Genomic DNA, 27,360 nt, shown 5'->3' on the forward strand with positions numbered 1-27,360 from the left:
ATGGAAGAAATTATTTTATACCTGTACTGTTAATCACAGTTATCGTCCTCCACAAGCTTTACTGCATTATACCATTCCACATTTAAACCTCTGGCTTTCCTTCTGGTGATACATACGAATCTGAACTTCCTCTATCAACCACACACACAGAATTCAGCACTGTTAATTATACTAACAGTAAATGTGTTACCAGTACCTCTATCCATTTCCACTCATTTAAAGTCAACCTAGTTAAAAATTCTGCACCTCTTAAGCTCCCCATTCTCTAACCTCTTTCTATCACTTGGTAACCTATATTCTAGATTCTATGTCTGTGAGTTGACATAGTATGATTGGTTTCTATTTGTGAATCATTCAATATTTGTCTTTTTGTGTCTGACTTACTTCACTCAACATAATGTCCTCAAGGTCCAGCCATGTTGTCGCATGCTTCAGGACTTCATTCCTTCTCACTGCTGAATAATATTCCATCATATGGTTATACCACATTTTGTTTATCCATTCATCTATTGATGAACGCTTGGGTTGTTTCCATCTTTTGGCAATTGCGAATAGTGCTGCTGTGAACATCAATGTGCAAATGTCTGTTCACATCCCTGCTCTCAGTTCTTCTGGGTATATATGCAGTAGCAGGACTGCATATCATAGGACAACTCAATATGTAGCTTTCTGAGGAGCCACCCAAGCATCTTCCACAGTAGCTGTACCATTTTACATTGCCACCAGCAGGGAATAAGTGTTTCTATTTCTCCACATCCTCTCCAACACTTGTAGTTTCCTGTTTGTTTAAGGGCGGCCATCCAAATACAGGTGTGAAATGAGATCTCAGTGTGGTTTTGATTGCATTTCCCTAAATTTTAGTGAAGGTAAACATCTTTGCATGTGCTTTTTAGCGATTCGTATTTCCTCACTGGAAAAATGTCTATTCATGTCTTCTGCCCATTTTAAAATTGGGTTATTTGTCTTCTTATTGTTGAGTTGTAGTATTTCTTTGTATATTCTGGATATTAAACTTTTTTCAGATGTGTGATTTCCAAATATTTTCTCCCATTGAGTTGGCTGCCTTTTCACCCTTTTAACAAAGTCCTTTGAAACACAGAAATATTCAGTTTTGAGGAAGTTCCATTTATTCTTTTTCTTTTGTGGCTTGTGCTTTGGGGGTAAGGACTAGGAAACTATTGTCTATCACTAGACCTTGAAGATGTTTCCTTACATATTCTTCTAGGAATTTTGTGGTACTGTCTCTTATATTTAAGTCCTTGATCCATTTTGAGTTAATTTTAGTATTAGGAAATGAGATAGAGATCTTCTTTCATTCTTTTGGATATAGATATCCAGTTCCCCTGGCACCATATATGGGAGAGAGTGTTCTGTCCCAACTGGGTGCGCATGGGGGCCTTGTCAAAAATCGGTTGACCACAGACCTGAGGTCTCAATTCAATTCCATTGATCAACATGTCTATCTTTATGTCAGTATCATGCTGTTCTGACACTATAGCTTTATAATAAGCTTTCAAGTTAGGAAGTTTGAATCCTCCCACTTCATTCTTCTTTTTTTCAAGATATTTTTGGCTATTTGGGGCCCATTTTCCTTCCAAATAAATTTGATAATTAGCTTTTCCATTTCAGAAATGTAGGCTGTTGGGGCTTTGCTTGGTATTAAATTGAATCTGTAGATCAATTTAAATACAATTGATGACTTAATGACATTTAGCCTTCCAATCCAAAAACATGGAATATCTTTCCATTTGTTTAGGTCTACTTTGATTTCTTTTGTAGTTTTCTGTGGACATGTCCTTTACATCCTTGGTTAAATTTATTTCTAGATATCTAATTCTTTTAGTTGCTGTTGTAAATGGAATTTTTTTCTTGATTACCTCCACAGATAGCTCATACTAGTGTACAGGAATAGTACTGTTTTTGCATGTTGATCCTGTATCCTGCCACTTTGCTGAACTTGTTTTTTAACTCAGTAACTCTCATAGTTTTTTCTAGGTATAAGATCATGTCATCTTCAAATAGTGAAAAATTTACTTCCTTTCTGATTTGGATGACTTTTATTTCTTTTTTCTTGCCTAATTTGCTATGGCTAGAACTTCTAGGCATATTGAATAGCAGTGATGACAGTGGGCATCCTTGTCTTGTTCTGGTCTTAATGGGAAAGCTTTCATTCTCTTACCGTTGAGTATGATGTTAGCTGTGGATTTTTCATATATTCCCTTTATCATACCACTGCCTTCTCAACTCCATGGTGTCTGATGAGAGGTCAGCAGTTAGCCTTATGTGGCTTCGCTTGTATGTGGTGAATTGCTTTTCTCTTGCTACTTTCAGGATGCTCTTCTTCTCTTTGGCATTCAACAGTCTGATTAGCATGCATTTTGGAGTGGTTCTATTCAGATTTATTCTGTTTGAAGTACACTGGGCTTCTTGGATTTGCATATTTATGTCCTTTATAAGGGTTGGGAAATTTACAACCATTATTTCCTCAAATATTCTTCCTGATCCTTTTCCCTACTCTTCTTCTTCTGGGAAACCCATGATGCATATATTTGAGTGCTTTGTCAACCATTTTGCTGAGACCCTGTCAAATTTTTCTTTTTTTCTCCACTTGTTGTTTTATTTGTTCAAATTTGGTTGCTTTACCTTTTAGCTTACTGATCCTTTCTTCTGCCTCTTCAATCTGCAGTTGCATTTAATTTCATTGACAGTATCTTTCATTTCCATATAATCTGTTATTTTTCTGTGTATTTTTTTAAATTCTTCTTTATGCTCTTCTAGTGTCTTCTTAATATCTTTTATCTCTTTACCCATCTCATTAAATTTATTTAGGAAATTTGTTTAAACATCTTTGTGAATAAGTCTTCCAAATTCTGCATCTCCTCTGACTTGTTAATTTGATTGCTTGACTTAGCCATATCTTCTTATTTCTTATTATGTCTTATAATTTTTGCTGTTATCTGGATCTCTCATTGCTTGATAAGTATTTTGAAAGTTAGTTTCCCCCTCTTGTTCAAGATTTTGATGTTGATTGGGTTTGTGTTATAGGTCTTCTTTGGCATTTGGTTCATCAGTATTTCCCAGGCAAGACAGGCCAGTGTCCCACAACAGGGGTGCAAACCAGTTCCAAAGGGCACTGAGGAGAGGGTCAGGAAAGCAGCTTCCCAAGACTGCACTTTCCCAGTGTTTCCAGCACAGTGTTTCTGTTCTCTTGGGCAACCTATTCCCTACAGCCCGACAAGGGTAAGTTATTTTAGTCTTCTGTTCCTGCTGTTTTTGAGGCAGGTGGAAATAATGGCATTGTAGTGCTGGGGGTGCCTGTCCAGAAAGGCACCTATTGCAAACTATGGATTATAGTTAATAGTTATTATCTTATTCTTTCATCAACAGTAACAAATATATCACACCAATACTGAGGGTAAATGATGGGCAGTGTTAGGGGTATGGGATGTTTTGGGTTTTCTCTTTCTTCCTGTAGTAATGAAAATGTTCTAAAACCGATTGTGGTGATGAATGCACAACTAGGTGATGATACAGTGAGCCACTGATGGCATACTTTGGATGGATGGATGGTGTGTGAATATATCTCAATAAAATTGCATTAAAAAAAAGGAATAAATTACTGATACATAATACAACATGAATAAACTCAAAGGCATTAAACTTAATAAAAGAAAATCTTCAAAAGTTTATATGAGGTATTAGAAATTTATTGCTTGTTGTATATATATCTCACAATTAAAAAAAGTTTAAAAATTTTAAAAAAATTAAAGCTCAGATTATAAGTGTTAAAAAATTAAAATAGAAAGATGGAGGACAGAGGATAGGTAGATGAGTAGAAATAAATTAAAATAAATAAGTACAATATTAAGTAGAGTACCTGGGTGATTGAATATAGGGCTGTACATGATAAAATCTTCCAACTTTTCTGTATATTTGATATGCTTATAATAAAATGAGAGTAGACACACTTATGAGAAAAAAGAAGTTTACGTGAGGTAAAACTAAAGGGTCAAAAAATAGATCAGTGGTTGCCAAGGCCTGGGGTTAAGGTGAGAGGCTCATTACAAAGGAGCATGAGGGAATGTTTTGGGATGATGGAAATAATGCTTCTAGGAACACTGCTATAACACCCTGTTTTCAGTTCTTTAGGGTATATACATAGAAGTAGCATTGCTGGGTCATATGGTAATTCTATCCTTAAATTTCTTTAAATATTTAGGAATACATTTAACCAAGGATATAAAACACTTATATACAGAAAACTACAAAGCATTACTGAAATAAATTTAAAGAAGACCTAAATAAATGGAAAGACAATCCACACTCATGGATTGGAAGACATAATATCATTAAGATGTCAATAATACCCTATGTGATTTACATATTCAACCCATCCCAATCAAAATTCCAACAGCCTTCCTTGCAGAAATGGAAAAGCTAATCATCAGATTTATATGGAAAGGTAAGGGGCCCTGAATAGCTAAAGTCATCTTGAAAAATAAGTACAAAGTTGGGAAACTCACATTTCCTGATTTCAAAACTTATTACAAAGCTACAGCATTCAAAATAGCATGGTATTGGCACAAGGACAAACATATAGACCAATGGAATCAAATTAAGAGTTCATAAATAAACTCTCACATCTATGGCCAAGTGATTTTTTTATTGTGAAAAATAACTTATTTGCAAAAAAGCAATACATTTCAAAGCACACCACAACAATTAGTTATAGAACATACTTCAAAGTCTGGTATGGATTACAGTTCCACAATTTAAAATTTTTTCCTTCTGGCTTTATTGGAGGCTAAAAGAAGTATCAATATAATGATTCAGGAGTCATAGTCATTTGTTAAATCCCATCTTCTCTTTTATAACTCCATCTTATCCTTTGACCTTTTTTAATTATTCATTTTTTATTGATACATATTATATATTTGCACACCATGTAATCATCCAAAGTGTACGATCAATGGTTCACAATATCATGTAGCTGTGTATTTATCATCACACTTGACATTTTCTTATTTTGTGAAAAATAACATATATACAAAAAAAGCAATAAGTTTCAAAGTATATCACAACAGTTAGTTGTAGAACAGATTTCAGTGTTTGGTATGGGTTACATTTCCACAATTTTAGACACTAAAGGACAAATATTGTATGATCTCACTTACATGAAACAGCTAGAGTATGCACATTCATAGAGACAGAAAGGGGGAATGGGAAGTTAATGCATAATGGGTATACATCCCTGGGTCAGGTGATGGGAAAGTTATGATAATGGATGGTGGTACAGGTAGTGTAATGTTGTGAATGTGACTGATCCTGCTGAATGGAACACTTAGGAGTAGCTGAGATTAAAAAGTTTATACTGTTTTATATGTTTCCATAATTGGAGAAAAAAAAAGAGCAACTAATGAGACAATGACAATTAAATGTAATTCATTATCTTGGACTGGAAGTAATAAAGTCCTTTTAGTAGGCATATGGAAAAACTAGAAAATAGACTGTAAGCTTTTTATCAATGTTAAAGTCCTTGAACTTGACAACTATACTTAAGGTTATACAAGTGAATATCTTTGTTCTCAGGAAATGTACTTGGAAGTATTGAAGTGTTCAAGAAGCAGGAGGTATACAGCCTATTTTAAAATGGATGGATGGATAGAATGATAAGGCTGATATGGCAAAATTTTCAAAATTGGTGGATCTGGGTATCTAGGTGGGAGGGGGTAGAGTTTTTTTGTGGGTGTTTTGTATTACTGATGTAACAGTCCTGTCAGTTTGAAATGAATCTAAAATAAGATTTTTTTAAAAAGTCATTTTTAGACCTTCCAAGTCTAAGGAGACAAATTCTTAAGGGGCCTTGTTAGAGGGACAATCTTACCGAAAGATGATGTTTTCTAAATCAAAAGGATATTCGATGATGCCAGTGGTGGGCACTCGGACACGAAGCACGTCTTGTTGCGTTGGCACAAACGATGGCATGGCAATTCGGTCGATGTCAGTCAGGTAACTGTGACATGAGAGAAAGAAGGGCTAAGACACCTTTAGAGAAGGGGGAACTCCCCCCTCCCACCGAAGAGAAGTTACTTCCAACTCATAGAGACCCCTACACAGATTTATGGATCCCATTAATGAATGACCCTTTACTGAGACCTCTCTGGGCCTGAACTGTTCTTCAGGTCATTCTACTTACTCGTCCTGGGTTTTAGGCCAGCCTTGCTCACCGTCTATTTTCCAGTGAGAGACAGAGGATGGGACTGTAAGGAAGAGGATGTTGGAAATGGCTCGCTCTGACTTGCCATTTGTTCTCCTTCCAAAAGCCTTTCTCCTTCTCACTCAGCCTCACCCAAGAATATTAAATAATGTAAATGCTCTTCTCTACTGCTTTTGCTCAATAAATTAAATAGTTTCTAAGAAAACATATAGGTATAAAGCAGGCAAAAGGGAAATTCTTTTAAAATAACAAGCAAAAGTTTTCCTGCTAAAGATATTTGGAAATTAAATATCTCCTAAAATAACCCAAACTGTATCTGGGATTATTTTGGATTATATATTAAATCCCTGCACTTAAAACATACCACTTTCTCTGTTGTAAAACCAGAAGACATTTTTTTTTCATTTTAGCTTTAACTCAAGCCCTGATAAACAACGGAGTTAGTGATTCTAAGCTCACTGCAAAACAAGGCTGGCCCTGCCTTCTCCCAGCACAAATACTCCCCACCCTAAGTTGGCCTGGGGCAGTCCCAGTGTCTGAGGCTGAGCAGGTCAAGAAGGCAAGAGGTAACTAATTGACCCCTACTTAACAGGTAGCTCTCTTTTCAAGAAGCAAACCTTCTGCAACCCCCCATCCCTCATGCCTCCATACATGTTTCCAGAGTTTATCACAGTTATTTGATTAACTTTGAGGCATGTGATTATTTTATTTGTATCTGTGTCATCCCACCAGACTATGTTCCACGAAGGCAGAGAGTATGTCTATTTTTGGACATATCTGAGTTCCTACTTCAGTGCCTGGTACATAGTAGGTACTCATCAAATTTTGTTAAATGAACAAATAACCAAATAAATTGATGTTATTTACAGAGAAGTGCTTTTGTCTCTGTTTTCAATTCAGTTCAAATAGCATTCACTTAGTATCTCTCTTGTGAAAGGGACTGAATTGGGCAATGCACACAATAAAAAAAACTGCCCTCTAATAGCTCATGATACTAAGGAGAATGAAATAAGGAAATTAATAAATGGAAGATGATGTAAGGTGAGTATGATAATAATAGCACTCCCTAATTTGGAGCATTTACCATATGCTGGGCACTTTACACACATGAGCGATATCCTCCAAACCACCCCTAAAAAGGTCATCACCAATCTTTTTGGTCTATCTAAGAAAACTGAAGCTTGGTGACGTAAAAGGGTTTGTTTTAAGATAGAAAAGGACAATGCAGGATACTGGCAGGCAGGCAGGCAAAACTATTTAACATGTATCCTGTAAGGGCCAAGCATTATTCTAAAGTAGGAGTTTGCAAACTTTTTCTATAAAGGGTTAGATAGTAGATTTTTTCAGCTTGTGGGCCACATATGCCACAACTACTCAACTCTGCTGTTCTCAACCACAGACAATTCATAACTGAATGGGTGTGATTGTGTTAAAGGTTTATTTCCAAAAACCAACCCTAGTTCTAAATGATGGGAAAATAGCAGTGACCAAGGCAGAAAGTGTTCCTGCTCTCATAGGGTTCAGATGCCAATTCAGGGTACATAAACAACAAATGAAGTTTTAAAACTAGTTTCAGATAGCAGTACATATTTGAGCCATGCTCTGTCAAGCTCTTTTCTTTCAATCTACAGTTCTCCACAGCTGCCTCCGAACCACTGGTGAGCATGATTATTTGTCAGGGACATCAAAAATAATTGGTTACTTATAACCTTCTGTCCCAGCCCACTCTCCTTCCACCGTCTACCCTAGAGCTTCCTGGAAAGAGATACTGTGAGAATGACATATTTGATACAGACTTGGAGTTGTATGATTCAGGAGGCCATCATGAAATAGGCATTGCAGGCTGACAACACAGCAGAAACAAAGACCAGGAGTTACGAAAGAAGGAAGATGATCTATGAAAGAAGGAAGGTGATTTGACCAGAGCATTAGGTGTGAGAATGGGGTGGGGCAGAAGGTAAATACAGAAAAGTCGACTGTCAATTTGAGAGAACCATGTGAAAGCAGTGTGGGGCTTGTACTTAATTCTCTGGGAGACCATTGACGATGTCTAAGCTGAGGACAAATGAACATATAAAGCTGTCCTTGAAAATGAAAGGTGCTGCCACTGTAATCCAGAGGATGGAAGCAGAGACGTTGGGAACAGCTGCCTGGAATCGTCCAAGCAGCGGAGGCCTGATGTTTGGCTTTGGCTGTGGGGAAGGAAAGGACTTAAGACACTGAAATAGAGTAACAACGTCCAACTCTCATTTTCTGACTCTATCTTGCCTACCTTTTCCTTGCTTGCCTCCTTGGAACAGAGAACTCATTACTGGCATTGGGAGCCACAGGTCTGAAATGGAACCAAGGCCACTTAAAACATTCATGTAAACCCCTGTTTGACCACTGGTGTTAAGTGTTTTCATATTCAAGTATGTTTGAAGTCTCTCCACCCTCAGCCTTTCAGGGTACCTCAAAGCACTCCCAATTACCTAGATCAGAGTTTCTAACCTTGAAACTACTCAAATTTTAGACTGGATATTTCTTTGTTGTGGGAGGCGCTTCTGTCTATTTTAGGATATTTACCTTCATCCCTGACCTCCACTCACTAGATATCAGTAGCACCATTTTCCTAGTTATAACAAACATAATATGTCTTCAAATTTTGCCTAATGTCTGCTGAAGATCACCTTGGTTGAGAACCACTGATCTAAACTGAGAAAAGCAAAGGTATCTGAAGTTTTGCCATTATCAGAAGGCTGGGCAATTGGGTTTATGAGAGCCATTTTTTTCTGTGGCAGCTCTGTCCACCCCCCTGCCCAACCCCCCACATCTCTCAATGAACTTGCCCTAGTTTTCAGGGCCACATTGAATTCTTTGGTAGCTCTGGTAAGAATCTCTTCCAAATGAATCTATGCTAAAAAACAAACAAACAACAACAACAAAAAAAACAGCACACCCATCCTCAGGTCGCAAAAGACAAATAGCACTAGGTTGTCTCAGGGAAAGGTCGAAGAGGTGAATGCCTTGGCAAGCCTGAGATGTCCCTGGTTCTCTACACTGTCAAAGGCAGTTTGCCTTCTTCCTTAGGACACTTCATTCCATCTCTTTTCTATGCTGAACCAACATCTTATCAAGATGGCTTTTATTTCCTGACTTGATGCTCTCTTGCATCTAAACGTTCCTATTCAGATTTGTCATGCCAACCTGTGTTAATGGCATTAAACACTCATCCTGTTATAAGCACCAAAGGGAAGGCTGTGAAACAGCAGGAGGTAACATTTTCAGTTTCCTTTTCTGATCTTCCCCAGGCAATGAGGGAGAACCGCTCTCCAAAGCTAGCTTGAAGGACAACAAAAGTACATGAAGGAAGGGGGATGAATCTTGGGAAAGGATGTTGGACGCTTCAGAGGATGGAAGATGTTAGGGGCAAGGTAGAAAGAGCCAAGTTGCAGAAGTAGGAATCATACAACTCTTCAAGGAAGGACCATGGTCAAACTGTTTTCCCAGTAACCTTGCTGAATGAGGCACTGCCTCAGGAATTCTTAAAAAAAAAACAAAAAACAAAAAACTGCAATCTCTATGGAATAGTTTGCATGCAAGACCATATATTTTTTCCCTTACCTTAAGGGATAAATGATTTAATACAGGTAAAGATATAAGAAAACATATTTATAGATCAATGTATCCTTTATGAATACAGATGCAAAAATCCTCAACAAAATACTACCAAACCAAATCCACAATACATTTAAAGGATTATATAAACCATGAGCAAGTGGTATTTATTTCAGTAATGCAAGTGTGATTCAACATAAGAAAGTCAATTAAAGCCATATACCACATTAACAGATGAAGAAAAAAAACACATGATCATCTCAACTCACACAGAGAAGACATTTTTTAAAAATCCAACACTGTTTCTTGTTAAAAACATAAAGCTAGGACTACAAGGGAACTTCCTCAACATAACAAAGGGCATATATGAAAAACATATAAACATCACCTTCAATGATGAAAGACAAAACTTTCCCCTAAGATCAGGAAGAAGCCAAGGATGACACTGTCATCACTGCTACTCAACATTGTAATAGAAGTTCTAGCCAGACAATTAGGTAAGAAAAAGATTTAAAAGGCATCCAGATAAGAAAGGAAGAAGTAAAACTTTCACTGCTCACAAATGACATGATTCTATATACACATAATCCCCAAATATTTACAATAAACCTACTAAGCTAATAAATAAATTTGGCAAAGAGATGGGGTACAAGACTGTGATAGTTAGGTTCATATGTCAAGTTGGCCAGCTATTGGAGCTCGGTTGTTTGGTCAAGCAAGCACTGGCCTTTCTATTGCTGTGAGGATACTTTACGGACTTAAGTCGTGAGCATGTTGGTTGTATCCACAGCTGATTATATCTGCAGGTGGCTAAAGGGAGTGTCTTCTGCAATGTATGACATTTAATCACCCGAAGGCTTTTCAGGAGAATTCAGAAGAAAGAATCGTTTTCTTTTCTGCTTTAGCCAGCCAGCCTCTCCTAGGGAGTTCATCGAAGACCTTCATTGGAGCTACCAGCTCATGGCCTGCCCTACAGCTGTTGGACTTTTATATTCCCACAGTTGTGTGGTATACTTTTATAAATTTCATATTTATAGATCTCTCCTATTGGTCCTGTTTCTCTACAGAACCTTGAGTAATATAGCTTGGTACTGTGTTTAAGATTCTTGAGAAACAGAATCTTAAAAGTGGTTTTTGCAATTGGTTTTCTGTTTGGACTCAAAGGCACTAATGGCTCTGTTTCCAAAAATCAAGATAGCACTGACAGTCCATTGGGTGAGTTGGCAATCAAATTATCACCATTTGATTCTGCTAACTGTATGCTTATACTAGGTAAGGGCTGGGTAAGAGTGTTTTTGACACCTTAACAGAATTTTGTGGAATTAAAAGGTATAATAATGTTGGCTGGTTGGTGTTAGATACACTGGATCTAGCTACACTTAGGTGCCGTATGAAAGATAAGTGCCCTGAAGGACAATCTTATTTCCTGTAGCAGCAGACTTGAGATCTCTGAAAATCAGACCCAGAGTCTCATTGCTAGACAGTAGCAGATTTATAACATAAAATGAAATCTCAACCTTGCAGGGTGTCTACTGTTAAAGTGAGGGCATTTATTGGAAAGGAGTGGGATCCTGAAAACTGGAATGAGAACAAATGGATTGATATTAACTGTGGGGACATAGAAACCTTAGATTCTGATGAGTGTGTTCTAGATAAAACTGTAATGGTCTGCCCTGAGGATATTGCCACCCCCACCTGCCATGAGGAAAGAGGTTCTCAAAGTCCAGCCTGCCCTGGAGAAATGGTTCCCAACCTCTAGTCCACCCTAAGAAGTCAGCCATCCAACCTCCACCTGAAGAGATGAGCCCTTCAGTATCTGAGACATGTAACTACCTCCCCTGGGGAAACAGCCCTTGCTCCTCTGTGTGGAGAGATTAATCCTGTTTTATCAGATGAAACTATAAAGAATGGCCTGAGGTAATTGGCTTGAAAGACACTTCTAATTACTTTCATGACTTACCCTCTTTGTCACCAGTTTTCCAATCATGCTCTTTCCAAGTCTCTGACCATCCAGCCAAACTATTGGCAATAGCCCATGAGTCAGTATACAAATGGACCTTTAACCAGTTCTCCTTCCAAGCAAAGTGAAAAACCAGATGCACTGCTCAAAGATCTGCCCACTGAGAAGATTTCCACTCACCACTGTCCTTTAAGGACGTCCCAGAATGGTGTTGTAGTGCTGCAGCTGTCCACTTCCGGATAGTATCTGCATATCATGCAGAACTATCTGTAAACGAGGCCCGAGTTTTCTCTTCTGCAATCAGCTGACCATAAGGAATTCCCCAGGAGGCCATAGCTCTGGTCTGGGAAAAAGGTAATGAGGTAGGAGTAGGGGCCATGGGTTTGGGCCACTTCCTCATGTAACTTACTTGTGCCTTTAGGACCTGCTTGAACCCTAACTCTTATTTACCATTTCCATTTTATGATGGAATGCTGCTGTGTACTCCCAATCTTATCCTTAGGGGATCAGACAATACCCAGCTCATGGTAACTTGGTGGCCCAAGGTTAAGTGTTCAGTCTTTGCTAAGACCCAGTACAGGCTAAAAGCTGTTTCTCAAAAGGAAAAGTGGTTATCTGTAGTGGATGGTAAGCCTTTACTCCACAATCCTTAGGGTCTGCATTGTGATTCTCCTATAGGGGCCTGCCAAAGGCTCTAGATAGCTTCCTTATTTGCCACGGACACTTCCAGTGCCATTGAATCTGCTGGATCATATGTTCCAAGTGGCAGAGCAGCTTATACAGCAGACTAGACCTGTCACAGAGCCTCTGCTTCTTCACATCCCCACTCAAAACTAGCCTTTCTGGTCATTTGGCAAATGGGCTGGAGTAGCACACGCAAATAGGGAATATGTTGTCTCCAAAATCCAAAGAAACCAACTAGACATTGTCCCTCTTTTTAGGTTGTGAGGGGGCTGGATGCAACAAAATATCACCTTAGATGGGATATCTCAAAAGCTCCACGCCACTAGACACCTAGAAATTTCACTGAGGTGGAAGGCCCCTGTAATTTTGATGGATTTATCTCTTATCCTCTGATACATGAATTACCTATAAGTCTAGAGTAATTGCTACTTCTTGCTCACTAGGTCAAATCAACATGAATCATTGATATAATGGACCAGTGTGATGTCTTATTGGTGGGAGAAATGATCAAGCTCTTTGTGAACAAAATTATGATATAGGGCTGGAAAGCCGATATACCCCTGAGTAGGATGGTGAAAGTATATTGCTGCCCTTACCAGATGAAAGCAAACTGGTTTTGGTAGTCCTTACTGACAGCTATTGAGAAAAAAGCATTTGCCAGATCAATAGCTGCATACCAGGAACCAGGGGATGTGTTGATTTGCTCAAGCGGTGATACTACATCTGGAACAGCCACTGCAGTTGGAGTTACCACTTGGTTGAGTTTGCAATAACCCACTGTCATCCTCCAAGACCCATCTGTTTTCTGTATAGGCCAAATAGGAGAGTTGACTGGGGATGTGGTGGGAATCACCACCCCTGCATCCTTTGAGTCCTTTAAGAGTGGTAGTAATCTCTGCAATCCCTCCAGGAATCCAGTATTTCTTCTGATTTACTATTTTGCTAGGTAGTGGCAGTTCTAGTGGCTTCCACTTGGCCTTCCCTACCATAATAGGTCTTACTCCATGAGTCAGAGAGCCATGTGGGGGTTCTTCTAGTTGCTCAGTATGTCTATTCCAATTATGCATTCTGGAACTGGGGCAGTAACTACAGAATAGGTCTGGGGACCCACTGGACCAGAGTGACATTTTGGGTCCCCTGGAATTAATATCACTTCTGAACCAGTGTCTAACTACCCCCAAAATATCTGATCATTTCCTTTTCCCCGATGCTCAGTTACCCTGATAAAAGACTGTAGGTCTCTTTGGGGGAAAGGTGGGTGGAAGAGTAATAGTATAAATTTGTGGCAGTGTAACAGGGTCCTTCCCAAAGGGACCTGGCCTTCCCCTCATTCAAGGGCCTCTGGATCTATAAACTGTCTCATGTCTGGGAATTGATTAAGGGGCTGTGACTCAGTTTTCATAATTCAAGTTAAACCTCTATTCACTTGACCTAGAATTCTTCTGCTTATACAGCTCCAACGAGAATGTAGTAGACTGCCCATCCTTTGTACTTTTAGGTACCCCATGATACACTAGCCAATGGCATAGGTCTCTGCAAGTCAGAGTATTTTGACTCCTGTTTTGAGACTGCTGTATGTTATGATAGCCACGCCTATCATACTTGTTTTTGGTGATTAAGTGCCTCCACCTGGCTTCTGCCAATTCAGGATCTGATCATCCACTTTTTGTTTAAGGATTCCAGTTCAGTGACAGTTCCCAAAGTAGTATCTGACCTGCAGAGAAGAGTGACTACAGAGCTCTTCAGGGATGATGGAAGTAGTCTCCCAAATTTACTGTTCACAGTTCTGTAAAAGTTATGTCCTCTGGATATTCCTGGGTATGTAAGCAGGTCTTCCGCAATAAACCCACTCTAATGTTCCAATCTCTCCATGCCTTTGGATCCCCTCATCTACATTATACCAGGGCAATTCTGGCATTTCAACCTTAGGTAATGTTGACCACATTTGGATCCATGTTTCAGCCAGCCACCCAATTAACACCCTTTCTAACTCCTTGAGCTACAACATTGAATCCAGAAGCTCTGCTTAGTGGGCTCACATCAATAAATTCAGCCTGACCCAATTTTACATTCCTTCCACCATTATCCCACACCTTTAGTATCCGTTCCCACACATATTCCCCTGATTTCTGTCTATATAAATTGGAAAACTCATACAATTCTTTTGAAGTATAGTGTACCTCCTCATGGGTGACACTTTGTACCCCATCTTTTGGAGCCTATTGGGATTTGAGTCTAGTTATAGGTCTGTACTTCTATACACTGGGAATGAACAATGTGAAAAGGACATCAAGAGATACATTCCCTTTACAACATCAGGTACAAGAATCAAATATCTAGGAATAAATTTAACCAAGGATGTAAAGGACTTATATACAGAAAACAAGAGATTGCTGAAAGAAATTAAACACATAAATAAATGGAAAAATATTCTGTGTTCATTGATTGGAAGGCTAAATGTTGTTAAGATTTAAATTCTGCCTGTGCTACTTTGAAAGCATTATGTACCCTAGAAAAGCTATATTTTACCTGATCCAATCTTGTGGGAGCAACCATTTCTTTTAATACTGATTCAGTACTTAGGCTGGAATCTTTTGATTAGATTATTTCCATGGAGATGTGATGTGCCCAATTGTGGGTGTAATCTTTTATTAAACAGAGATGTGACTCCACCCATTCTAGGTGAGTCTTGATTGGATTACTAGAGACTTCAAAAGGGGAAATATTTTGGAGAAATGACAGAGCCTACAGAAATAACAGAAGCCTCAGAACTGATGGAAACTTCACAGCAGAGCTGACACAGATGCAGACATGTGGAGAACAGAGGCATGGATGTCTGGAGATGCTTGGAGTCCCGCAGACATGGCCATAAGAGGCTAAGCAAGCCAGAACCTGGAGAGAGCCAAGGGAAGCCAAGAGATGAAAGCCAGCCCTGGAGAAGTAAAATGAGGAGGCTTCATAGGAACAGAGGCTGGAAGCAATGGAGCCCAGGAGCAAGGGACCTGCAGATGCCAGCCCCATGACTACCCAGCTGACAGAGGTGTTCCAGACCCATTGGCCTTTCTTGAGTTAAGGTAACCTCTTGTTGGTGCCTAAATTTGGACATTTTCACTTCCTTAGAATTGTAAACTTGTAACTTATTAAATTCCCTTTATAAAAGCCATTCTAGTTCTGGTATGTTACATTCCAGCAGATTTCAAACTAATACACTACCTAAAGTGATAGACAGATTCAGTGCGGTCCCAATCAAAATCCCAACATCCTCTAGAAATGGAACAGTCTACCATCAAATTCATATGGAAGAGCCAGGGCCCCCAAAGAGCAAAACCATCAGAAACAGAAGAATGAAGTTGAAGGACTCGCTTCCCAATCTTAAAACAAATTACAAAGCTACAGCAATCAAAACAGCATGGTACTGGCACAAAGACTTACAGACCAATGGAATCAAAATAACAGATCATAAATAAACCCTTACATCTATGGCCAAGTGATTTTTGACAAGGGTGCCAAGTTCGCTCAATGAGGAAAGAATAGTCTCTTCAATAAATGGTGCTGAGAAAACTGGATACATAAAACAATGAAAGTGGGTCCCTACATCATACTACATACAAAAATTATTTCAAAACAGATCAAAGATTTAAGTGTGAAAACTAAATCATAAAATCCTTAGAGAAAAACATCTTCAGGGCCTTGCATTAGGCTATGGTTTCTAAGCTTTTACATCCAAAGCATGAAACAACAAAAGGAAAAAAATGATAAATTAGACTTTATCAATGTTAAAAAAAACTTTTGTGCAAAGGCCATTATTAAGAAAATGAAAAGACAACCTACAGAATGGGAGAAATATCTATCTGATAAGGTCTTAACATCCATAATATAGAAAGAAATCCTACAACTCAAAAAAGAAAAGAGAACCCAATTTTTAAAAGGGCAAAGGTGTGGGTAATGCTACATCAACATGGCAGTGTAAACAACTACTGAAAATCTCTCCCTGGAGATTCAGTTACACAAAGAACACTTCTGGGGCAGGCCATGATGGATTAGCAGGCAGAGGTCTCGCCTGCCATGCCAGAGACCCAGGTTCGAATCCCGGTGCCTGCCCATGCAAATAAAAAAAAAAAAAAAAAAAAAAGAACAATTCTGAGTTATTCAGAAGCCTGGAGGAATGTACAGACTGAAGAAGGACAATACAAATGCCAAATCGAAGAAATAGAAGAATATCAGGTAGGAAAATTTTCCCCCGGACTGGCCAGTCCTCTCTTCCCCTCCATTTGGTCCCACCTGCACTGTGGGATGGGCAGAGAAACGGCGCAGGGACCCCTCCCAACAGGGACATAGAATACAAATTCTCTCTTCGCAGTAGGACAGACCCTCACCTTTGGAGCCCCCAAGGGACAGGGGAGAACATTTCAAGGTCCAGTTCAGTGAGAAAGAGGCTGAGAAAACATGGACAGAAGCTGTGTTTCCAGCCCTGGCTCCTTAAGTCCTTCCCCCCACCCCTGTGAGAAAAGGCAGCCTGAGGCCTGATCACTGCCTAGGGGCAGGCTAGAGACTGGAAAAGCTGGGGGACTCCTCTGCCACAAATAAATTGGGGGACACAGACCCGTACTGAGCTAGATTTTGGCCAATTAAGAGAGAGAACAGGAACCCAGCTGTCTCAGCCCACTCTTGAGGCACAGTGTGTGCTCCAAAGGGAAACAGCTCTGAGGACGAGTACATTATCAAATATCACCATCTGCTGGTCAGAACAGGAAGTGCAGGGGAATTGAACATTTCGTTTTTTTCAGCGAATAGCTACAAAATATTTCATGCCAACTGGAGCAGGTCTAGATCCCCTGCATAGGAACACACCCTTGTTTTGGCTGAGAAATACAAATGTCTCAACTGTTAAAGCAGTACCCTAAGACAAATTCAGGTCTTGTGGTCTGGCAAAAAAAAACCAACAATAGAGTACGGCTGGGATCCAGCAGATTTGTTTTGACCACAAACAGAGACCTTGTGGTGATGCCTAGGGTCTACCCCTATCCCTGAGGCAGGCCACTGTGGGCATCTGGCTTGGGGGGAGACCAGAGGCAAGGCGAATTTGACAACTGGCTTGTGAGAGAGGCAAACAGATAGAGAACAAAACCGATGAACAACAACAACAACAAAAGCCTAGGCGAAAGAGAGAAAACGACCTCCAGGATAAACCACGCAAGAAAAGCAGGTGCCCAGATATTGCTGACAGGGCAACGCGAGAATTAAGACAGACACAGATTTCTGAAAATGGGAGCAGGGGACTCTTGAACTTCTAGAGCCAAGAGCCCTTTGCTAGTTTTGCTCCAGCTATTTATTAGTGGTTACTTCAAAAAGCAGGAGGAAGTAACATCAAGTTAATCTTTAATGTTAATTACAATTATGCCCATATGAAAAACACAAGAAAATGCAAAACCTTTTAAGCTAAGTTGTTTTATTTGTGAAATCTCTTCAAAGAATACCACGTTCTAACCTCCAGCCCTTTCACCCTTCAAAGCTTCCTTGTAGGAGACGAGCCACCTGGGGTGTTCTGCAAGGGCTGCCTGACCCAGTGTTCCAGGTCACCCTCCCAAGGTTTAGCCTGAAGGTCAAAGGTCTGTTTCCCACACCCAGACACCAGTAGAAAATCACAACACACACCAGGAAGCCCGAAGATACGGCCCAACCAAAGGAACAAACTAATACCTCCACTGAGATACAAGAATTGAAGCAACTAATTAATGAGGTTCAAATTAATCTTCTAAACCAATTTGACGAGTTAAGGGAAAATGTGGAGGACGAGATGAAAGATATAAAGAAGACACAGGGTATACATACAGAAAAACTGAGAGTCTGAAACAATGGCAGAACTTATGGGAATGAAAGGCACAACAGAAGAAATGAAAAACAAAATGGAGACATGTAATAGTAGATCTGAAGAGGCAGAAGAAAGGATTATTGAGCTAGAGGACAGGATATCTGAAATCCTACACATAAAAGAACAGATGGGGAAAAGAATGGAAAAAGATGAGCAGGGTCTTGGAGAACTGAATGACAACACGAAGCACATGAATATTTGTTACGGGTGTCTCAGAAGGAGAAGAGAAGGGAAATGGGGCAGAGAGAACAATGGAAGAAAGAATCATTGAACATTTCTCAACTTTCATGAAACACGTAAAATTACAGATCCAAGAAGTGGAGCATACCCTAAATGGAATAGATTCAAATAAATCTACTTCAAGGTACTTACTAATCAGATTGACAAATTTCACAAAGAATTCTGAAAGCAGCGAAAGAAAATCCGCCACATACAAGGGAAATGCAATAAGACTAAACACAGATCTCTCAGCAGAAAGCATGGAGGCAAGAAGGCAGTGGTGTGACAAATTTAAGATACTAACAGAGAAAAACTGCCAACCAAGAACTCAATATCTGGCAAAACTGTCCTTCAAAAATGAGGGACAGAAAATATTTATATTTAAATAGACACTGAGAGAGACCATGAACAAGAGACCTGCTCTACAAGAAGTACTAAAGGGAGCGCTACAGGCAGATAGGAAAAGACAGGAGAAAGAGATCTGGAGAAAAGTACAGAAATGAAGACTAGCAGTAAGGGTAATTCATAGGGTAAAAAGAAAAATTAATAGAAATAAAATACGACAGAATCCAAAAGACAAACAGTAATAACATAAATATTAATGGATGAAGCTCCCCAATCAAAAGACATAGATTGGTAGAATGGATTAAAAAAAACAAGATCCATCCATACGCTGTATATAAGAGACTCACTTAAGACCTAAGGACAAAAATAGGTTGAAAGTGAAAGGCTGGGGAAAGGAATTTCATGCAAACAATAACCAGAAAAAAGCAGGGGTAGCTATACTGATATCAGACAAATTAGACTTCAACTGTAAAGCAATTAAAAGAGCTAAGAAGGATACCATGTATTAATAAAAGGGACAATTCAGCAGCAAGGCATAATAATCATAAATATCTATGCACCAAGTCAGACTGTCCCAAAATACACGTGGCAAACACTGATAACACTGAAGGGAGAAGTAGACACTTCTACAATAATATTGGAGACTTCAATACACCACTCTTATCAATGAATGGAATGTCTAGACAGATGACCAATAAGGAAACAGAGATCTTGAATAATATAATAAATGATCTAGACTTAACAGACATTTACAGGACATTGCACCCAACAACAGCAGGATACACTTTTTTCTCAAGGATTCATGGATGATTCTCCAGGATAGACCACATGTTGGGGCCCAAAGCAGGTCTCAATAAGTTTTAAAAGATCAAAATCATACAAAGCACTTTCTTGGATCACAATAGAATGAAGTTGGAAATCAGTAAGAGGTGGAAGACTGAGAAAGCTACAAACATACAGAGGCTAAGCAAGACACTCCTAAACAACCAGTGGGTCAAGGAAGAAACTGTGAGAGGAATCACTAAATAACTCAAACAAATGGAAATGAGAACACAACATATCAAAACTTCTGGGAGGCAGCATAGGCAGTGCAGAGAGGGAAATTTACTGCCCTAAATGCCTGTATTAAAAAAGAAGAAAGAGCAAAAATCAAGGAATTAACTGCACACCTGGAGGAACTGGAGAAAGCACGGCAAAATAGCCCCAACGCAAACAGAAAAAAAGAAATAACAAAGATTAAAACAGAAATAAATGAAATTGAGAATATGAAAATGATAGGGAGAAGAAATAATACCAAAGGTTGATTCTTTGAGAAAATCAATAAAATCTATGGACTCTTAGATTTTGGCTGACAAGGAAAAGAGAGGGGATACAAATACATAAAATCAGAAATGTAAGAGGGAACATAACTACTGACCCTGCAGAAATAAGGGAGATAAGAGAGAATACTATGAGCATTTTATGCTAACAAATTAGACAACATAGACAAAATGGACAACTTCCTAGAAAAGCATCAACAACCAACATTTACTTGAGAAGAAATAAAAGACCTCAACAAATCAATTACAAGTAGAGATTGAGTCAGTCATCAAAAAAACTCCCAGAAAAGGAAAGTCCAGGACCAGATGGCTTCACCTGTGAATTCTACCAAACATTTAAGAAAGAATTGGTACCAATCCTGCTCAGATTCTTCAAAAAATTGAAGAGGAGGGAAAGCTACCGAGCTTATTCTATGAATCCAACATAGAATAAGCAATCCACCCTAATACCAAAACCAGGCAAAGATACTATAAGAAAAGAAAATTACAGAACAATCTCTTTAATGAATATAGAAGCAAAAATCCTCAACAAAATATTTCCAAACTGAATCCACATTAGAAGAATTATATACCATGACCAAGTAGGTTTTATCCCAGGTATGCGAGGGTAGTTCAACACCAGAATATCAATCAATGCAACACACTGCATTAAAAGTTAAGGAGGAAAAAACACATGATTGACCTCAATAGATGCAGAAAAGGCATTTAACAAAATTCAGCATCCTTTCTAAATGAAAATGCTTCAAAGGATAGGAATAGAAGGGGATTTCCTCAACATGATAAAGGGAACATATGAAAAGCCCACAGCTAACATCATACTCAATGAGGAAAGACTGAAAGCTTTCCCTCTAAGATCAGGAACAAGACAAGGATGCCCACTGTCACCACTGTTCTTCAACATTGTGCTGGAAGTTCTAGATAGAGCAATTAGGCAAGGTGTTCATATTGGAAAGGAAGATGTAAAACTCTCACTGTTCGCAGATAACATGATCCTATACATAGGAAATCCTGAAAAATCTACAGCAAAGCTCCTAGAGCTAATAAACAAGTACAGCAAAGTGGCAAGATACAAGATTAACATGCAAAAATCAGTTGTGCTTTTATATACCAGCAGTGTAGCAACCAAAAGAATAAAATATTTAGGAATAAATTTAACCTAGGATATAAGAGACCTAAATACAGAAAATTACAAAACAGTACTAAAAGAAATCAAGGAAGACCTAAATAAATATAAGGACATACCATGTTCATGGGTTGGAACACTAAATATCATTAAGATGTCAATCTTACCCAAATTGACTTATAGATTCAATGCAAATCCAATTAAAATCCTAATAACTTACTTTGCAGAAATAGAAACACCAGTAATCAAATTGATTTGGAAGGGCAAGGTGCCCCAAAGAGCTAAAAATATCTTGAGAAAGAAAAATGAAGTGGGAGGTTGCACACAAACTGACTGTGAAGCATATTACAAAGGTATGAGAGCACAGGTTATCAGGGGAAGACTTATTGTACATGTTCCTAGATTGTAAGCTCCTACATCAGTCACATCTATTCCTAAGTAGACAATTCACATTCTGAGATGCTGAGATCATTGCGTATTACTTGGTCATTCTTAGGAAATGCAGGTGTCTGTGTGACACCTGAGACCCAGAGCTAGAGTTATGCAGTTATGAAATTAGCATTTGTCCATACAGCAACTGTCAAAAAAAAAAAAAAAAAGAGCTGAAAAAGAGATCAGACTTCAATTAGAGATGTGAATGAAGCAGATCTGGTTAGGTCTAAGGTAGATCAGAATACAAGATAAAGTATGCTAGTATCTGCATTTTAAAACTTCACCTCCCATGTAGGACCAAAGGAAGATATGTTTATTTGGTGCAAAATTTACATTTTCTATAGCACACTATCTAATTTTACTTGTATGGCCAGTTTATTCAAATGCCATAATTTCATGGAAACTTTAATAGGGAGTGAGATTTTGTAGGTTTGTACAGGTGAGTGTGATGCCCCAGTATGTCCCAGAGTAATGTGGGTAGAGAAAAAAAAGTATTTGCAAAGCTGTCTTGAGGGGCTGGAGGGAAAAGTGGAAATATTAAATTTCCCCACCTGGGGAATTCCTGATATTCTCATAAGCATTGGGGACTATCAATTTAATAGGCTCAGCCCTCAATCTTAGGTCTTGCCCTTATGAAAAGTATTCCTGCAAAGAAGAAGCCAAACCTACTTACAATTATGCCTACGAGTCACTACCAGAGAATCTCTTTTGTTGTTCAGATGTGGTCTCTCTAAGAGATCTCGGCAGGTAAATTCACTGCCCTCCCTGCTACATGGGACATGACTCCCAGGAGTGTAAATTTCCCTGGCAACATGGGACATGACGCCAGAGGGTGAACCTAGACCTGGCATCACGAGATTGAGAAAGTATTCTTGACTGAAAGGGGAAGAGAAATGAAACAAAATAAAGTTTCAGCATCTGAGAGACTTCAAATAGTTGAGAGCTCTTTGTGGAGGTTATTCTTATGCATTATATAGATACGCCTTTTTAGTTTTTAGTGTATTAGAACAGCAAGAAGAAATACCTGAAACTGTTGAACTGTACTCCAGTAGCCTTGTTGCTTAAAGAAAATTGCATAACTATATAGTTTTATAGTGTGACCACGTGATTGTGAAAACCTTGCGGCTGATAATCCCTTTATCCAGTGTATGGACAGATGAGTAAAAATAAGGACAAAAAATAAATTAATAATGGGGGACAAGGGGTATGAGATGATTTGGGTGCTCTTTTTTTCTTTTTCTTTTTTATTCTTTTTATTTTTCGGGAGTAACGAAAATGCTCAAAAATTGATTGTGATAATAAATGCACAACTAGATGATACTGTGAACCACTGATTGTACACTTTAGATGACTATAAGGTATATGAACATATCTCAATGAAATTACATTTAAAAAAAGGGCAAAAGTCTTGAATAGACATTTCTCCAAAGTAATATACAAATGACCCACAAGCATGTGAAAAGATGTTCAACTTCAATGGCCATTAGGCATATGCAAATCAAAACCAGAAGGAGTTTTTCCCTTGCGTACCCACTAGAATGCCTACTATTAAACAAATGGAATGTAACCACTGTTGGAGAGAATGTGGACAAAGAGGAACCCTTGTGTATTGTTGGCGGGAATATAAAAATGGTGCAGCCATTGTGTGAAGCAGTTTGGCAGTTCCTCACAAAAATCAAGGATAGACTTAGCATATGCTCCAGCAAACTTACTTCTCTCTCTCTCTCTCTCTCTATATATATATATATATATATAGAGGGAGAGAGAGAGAGAGAGAGATACATATTCCCAAAAGAATTGAAAGCAGGGACTCAGATATTTGCACACTGACGTTCACAGCAGCATTATTCACAGTTGCCAAAAGATGGAAGCAACCCAAGTGTCCGTCAACAGTAGAGCGGATAAACAAAATGTGGTGTGTGTTTGTGTATATATACGCACACACAATGGAATATTATTCAGCCACAAAAAGGAATGGATTTCTTTTTTTTTTTTTACATGGCAGGCACCAGGAATCGAACCCGTGGCATCTGGCATGGCAGGCAAGCATTCTTGCCTGCTGAGCCACTGTGGCCCACCAGGAATGGATTTCTGATACGTGCTGTAACATGGATGAATCTTGAAGACCTCATGTTGAGTAAAATAAGCCAGACTCAAAAAGACAAATATTGAATGATCTCACTTATATGAAATAACTGGAACATGAAATTCATAGAGCCAGAAATTAGAATATAGTGGCAGGGGTTGGGATGGGGAGTTGGGAGTTAATGCTTCTTTGGTACAGCATTCGTTTTGGGTGATGTAAAATTTTTGATAGTGAATGGTGTTGATAGTAGCACAAAATTGTAAATGTCCTTATGAATTATATTCTTGAAAGTTCTTAAAATGGGAAGTTTTATGTTGCATACAAGTTATCACAATAAAAATAAAGGGGAAAACCCCCAGAGAACTATACAACACAAAGAGTGAACCCTATTGTTAATCATGGACTTTAGTTAATAATATATTGGTTCCAATTGTTACAAATCTACCATACTAATGTAAAAAGCACAGAAAATTGTGGGAGTAGGTGAAGGGAATAATATAGAAACTCTGTTGAACTTTATGCATGATTTTTCTAAAAACATATAACTTCTCTAAAAAATTAAGATAACTAGAGCTTTGCAGATCTAAAATACAGGGTGTGGGCAGTCCATACTCCAAGGACTGATCTTCCTTCACTTGCTGGGCCCACAGTACCTATCACTCCCACTAGAGGGCAGCGCAAGATCAGCAACCAACAGGCCTTTGTTCTGCTGGTCTCAATTTTCTGATTTTGGGGCAACTGGCTCTGCAGAAAACAGGCATGGAGGAAGATGGAAACCAGCCGCAGGTATACTCCCCGTTTAAATTAGACAAATTCAGCAGCCCAACTGAGATCAACCAACTACGAGAACAGCCAATTTGATTGAGCTTCTCACTGAAAATGATAGTCTAAGAACACGGGGAGAAAATGTGGGTGTCTGCAAGGGGAAAGATCTGGGGAGCCACAGGGTGACTGGAGGGTTTTAGGAAGTTTGAAGATGAAACACCAAGAAATAAGAGGGGACTCTTTATACCTGAGGTTTCTTTACACCTTAAAGCACCGAGTTCAGGCCTGTAGTTCTGTACTCACTATTTGGCAGAATCTGAGAGCTGGTATTCCCTCCTCCGGTCGTAACACTCCTGGATTCCAGGATCCTGCCAGAGCTGCTTGATGGCCTCTACCTGGTTCCTGGATAATGCAGAAACCTTGTCTACTTCCACTTCTCGGATTATCTGGGCATTTTCCTACTCAAAGGAAAAAGAACCTTTCATTAGGGAGAGAAAAGAAAGCCAACGCATTGATGATGTGGAGACACCTGTCTTGGCCCTTGGGTTAAGGAGACTCACATAAGATATCTGTAGTGGGGCATCCTCCAGAGGGGCTGCTCACAGCCAAACCACTCCAGGGCAGCCATCCTGGTCGCTTAGGGTGCAGACAGCTCCAGAGGGCCCAGGACCTGCGTCATCCGTGGAACCAATTTTCCCAGCGTTCAACATTCAGTGATGAACAGAGAATCCCTGGAACCAGTACCCATACTTACAAAACTTTCACTTTCTTTTTAACATAGTAGGGATCTGAGTATCTGCTAGCCAACAGAGCAATTTAAAAATGATCATTATTATTAGCAGTGGCATACCCAGGTTGAGGCAGTGGAAGCAATCCACACCAGGTGTAGGCAGTAAAGAGATGGCTTCTCTTTAGAGAATCGAAAAACAATATTAACGTGGACTAAATGTTAGTCTGCATTTTATTGTCACCATGTTCAAGTGCTAAAAGGCTCCTACCCACCACATGGACCACTCGCACTGCCCACACCTCCCCCCATGCTACAGATTCCTACAAAATTAATTATTAAATAATTATTGCTCTACAACTAATAACTGTTAACATCAGTATTACTATAATTATTACTATTACAACAGTTACATTTATGGGCCACTTCTTATGTACCAAGGGCTCTACCTACATTATCTCATTTAATTAATGGGAGTCCAGCTTGAAGCCAGAAATCCTTCCAAACCTTAGAAAATGAAAATGATCACATTGGCCTGAATCCACATTTCCACATGTTGGCCTCACAGATTTAGCATCCCTTCCTTGGCTGCAAGTTGCTGCAGACATTCAAATCCTAATGTGAGAGACAGCCCTGGCCTCTTAGTCTCTCTCCCAACTCTCCACATCTCCCAGCGATTACATCATGCAGAACTGGCTATTCACTGGCAGCTGTGAGTCAGCAAATTGTCCATTTGGCAACAGTTATCTCAAGTGTATATGGTACTCCTTGAAAAGTTGCTTTCACTTTGTATTGTTCATCCTCTCACTAGACCTAAAGGGAGCTAGAGAAAATGGGGATCTTATAGATCACTTGGCTCAGGGCAAAACCAAGGGCTGAGATTAAATCAATGTGACTTTTCCCCAATATCAGTCACAAAGGTAAATATGAACTCAGGTAGAGTCTCAAACAAGGTATAGGTAGGATAGATTAGTGGGAAGTTCCCTGGACCATGAATCAGAATCCTGAGTTGCAAATAGCTGAGTTGGGACTTTTAAGGACCCCAACAAGTTTCCTGCCTTAGCATCCTCGTTTGTAAAATGGCCCAGTGATTTTTAGGGGAACCTGCCTTGTAATCTGGGAAGTATCAACTAATAAATATTTATTTGGAAAAAACAGGAGACACTGACATTCTTTAAACCATGACTTATAATTCTGCCCCACTGGCACATTTTGCTTCATCTGGCCTATTCTTAGCCAAAGAAATAATGAATGAAGAGTCTGGACAGAGCTTGTATGGAGCAGAAGGGCTGCCTCCCATTTCCTCCCCTAGCCACCCTCCCTCCTTTTCTCACCCTGGGCTTGCTACCCTCTGAACCAAACATCTGTCTTCACACCAACTCAGGAAATGCCATGAGGGCAGACCTGAATATCCTTCTATAGCAGAACCCAGCACCGTGCCTGGCAAATAGTAGGAATCCTCTATTAAAGTATGTGTTCATAAACATTTGCCATGCATTTAAAATGTATCTGTCTAAAGTAACATTTGTCTCTTCTAGGGAGAAGCTTTAAAGAGCCAGTGAGGAATTCACCACTTTCTCTATTGTTTGCTATAGTGATCATGAAAGCGTGGGAGAGACAGAGCCCCTACCATCAGGATTCTTAAGCTACTAGCATGAGTGGAGACCCTTTAACAAATCATATTGGGTATACAGCATGAGTGAGAAATAAATCTTTATGCGTTAACTAATCTGAACTTTGGGGCAGTTTGTTACTATAGCACAACCTATTCTATCGTAACTGATACATGTACTGATGTTATAAACCCAGCCTTTGGCTCTTCCAGTAAAGAAGAAAAGTGGATCCTAGAGAGATATCAGAGAAATGCAGGCTTCCATACAGGATACCAGAGAATGGGGATTGGAGAGAAGATACAGACCTGAGCTCTCAGGTAATCCAGCCAAGAGAGGAAGACATACTATCTGATTAGCCGAGTGAGAGGAATTTGGAGGATTTAATTTGAAAGAAGAGGAGA

The 27,360-nt window shown here is 39.2% G+C and overlaps 1 protein-coding gene across 6 annotated transcripts in view; it reads right to left on the minus strand.

Moving 5' to 3' along the window:
* GNA14 (G protein subunit alpha 14) overlaps positions 1 to 27,360 on the minus strand; it is a 229,935-nt gene that overhangs the window by 9,934 nt on the left and 192,641 nt on the right. For all 6 annotated transcript variants that reach the window (XM_077148470.1, XM_077148476.1, XM_077148472.1 and 3 more), the window contains 2 exons: positions 24,923 to 25,077; positions 5,885 to 6,013 (listed from right to left, as the gene is read on the minus strand). In XM_077148470.1, coding sequence (XP_077004585.1) covers positions 5,885 to 6,013; positions 24,923 to 25,077 — 284 coding nt within the window. The remainder of the gene's footprint in view (positions 1 to 5,884; positions 6,014 to 24,922; positions 25,078 to 27,360) is intronic.

Source organism: Tamandua tetradactyla, chromosome 2, assembly GCF_023851605.1.
Source record: "Tamandua tetradactyla isolate mTamTet1 chromosome 2, mTamTet1.pri, whole genome shotgun sequence".
NCBI classification, from domain to species: domain Eukaryota; kingdom Metazoa; phylum Chordata; class Mammalia; order Pilosa; family Myrmecophagidae; genus Tamandua; species Tamandua tetradactyla.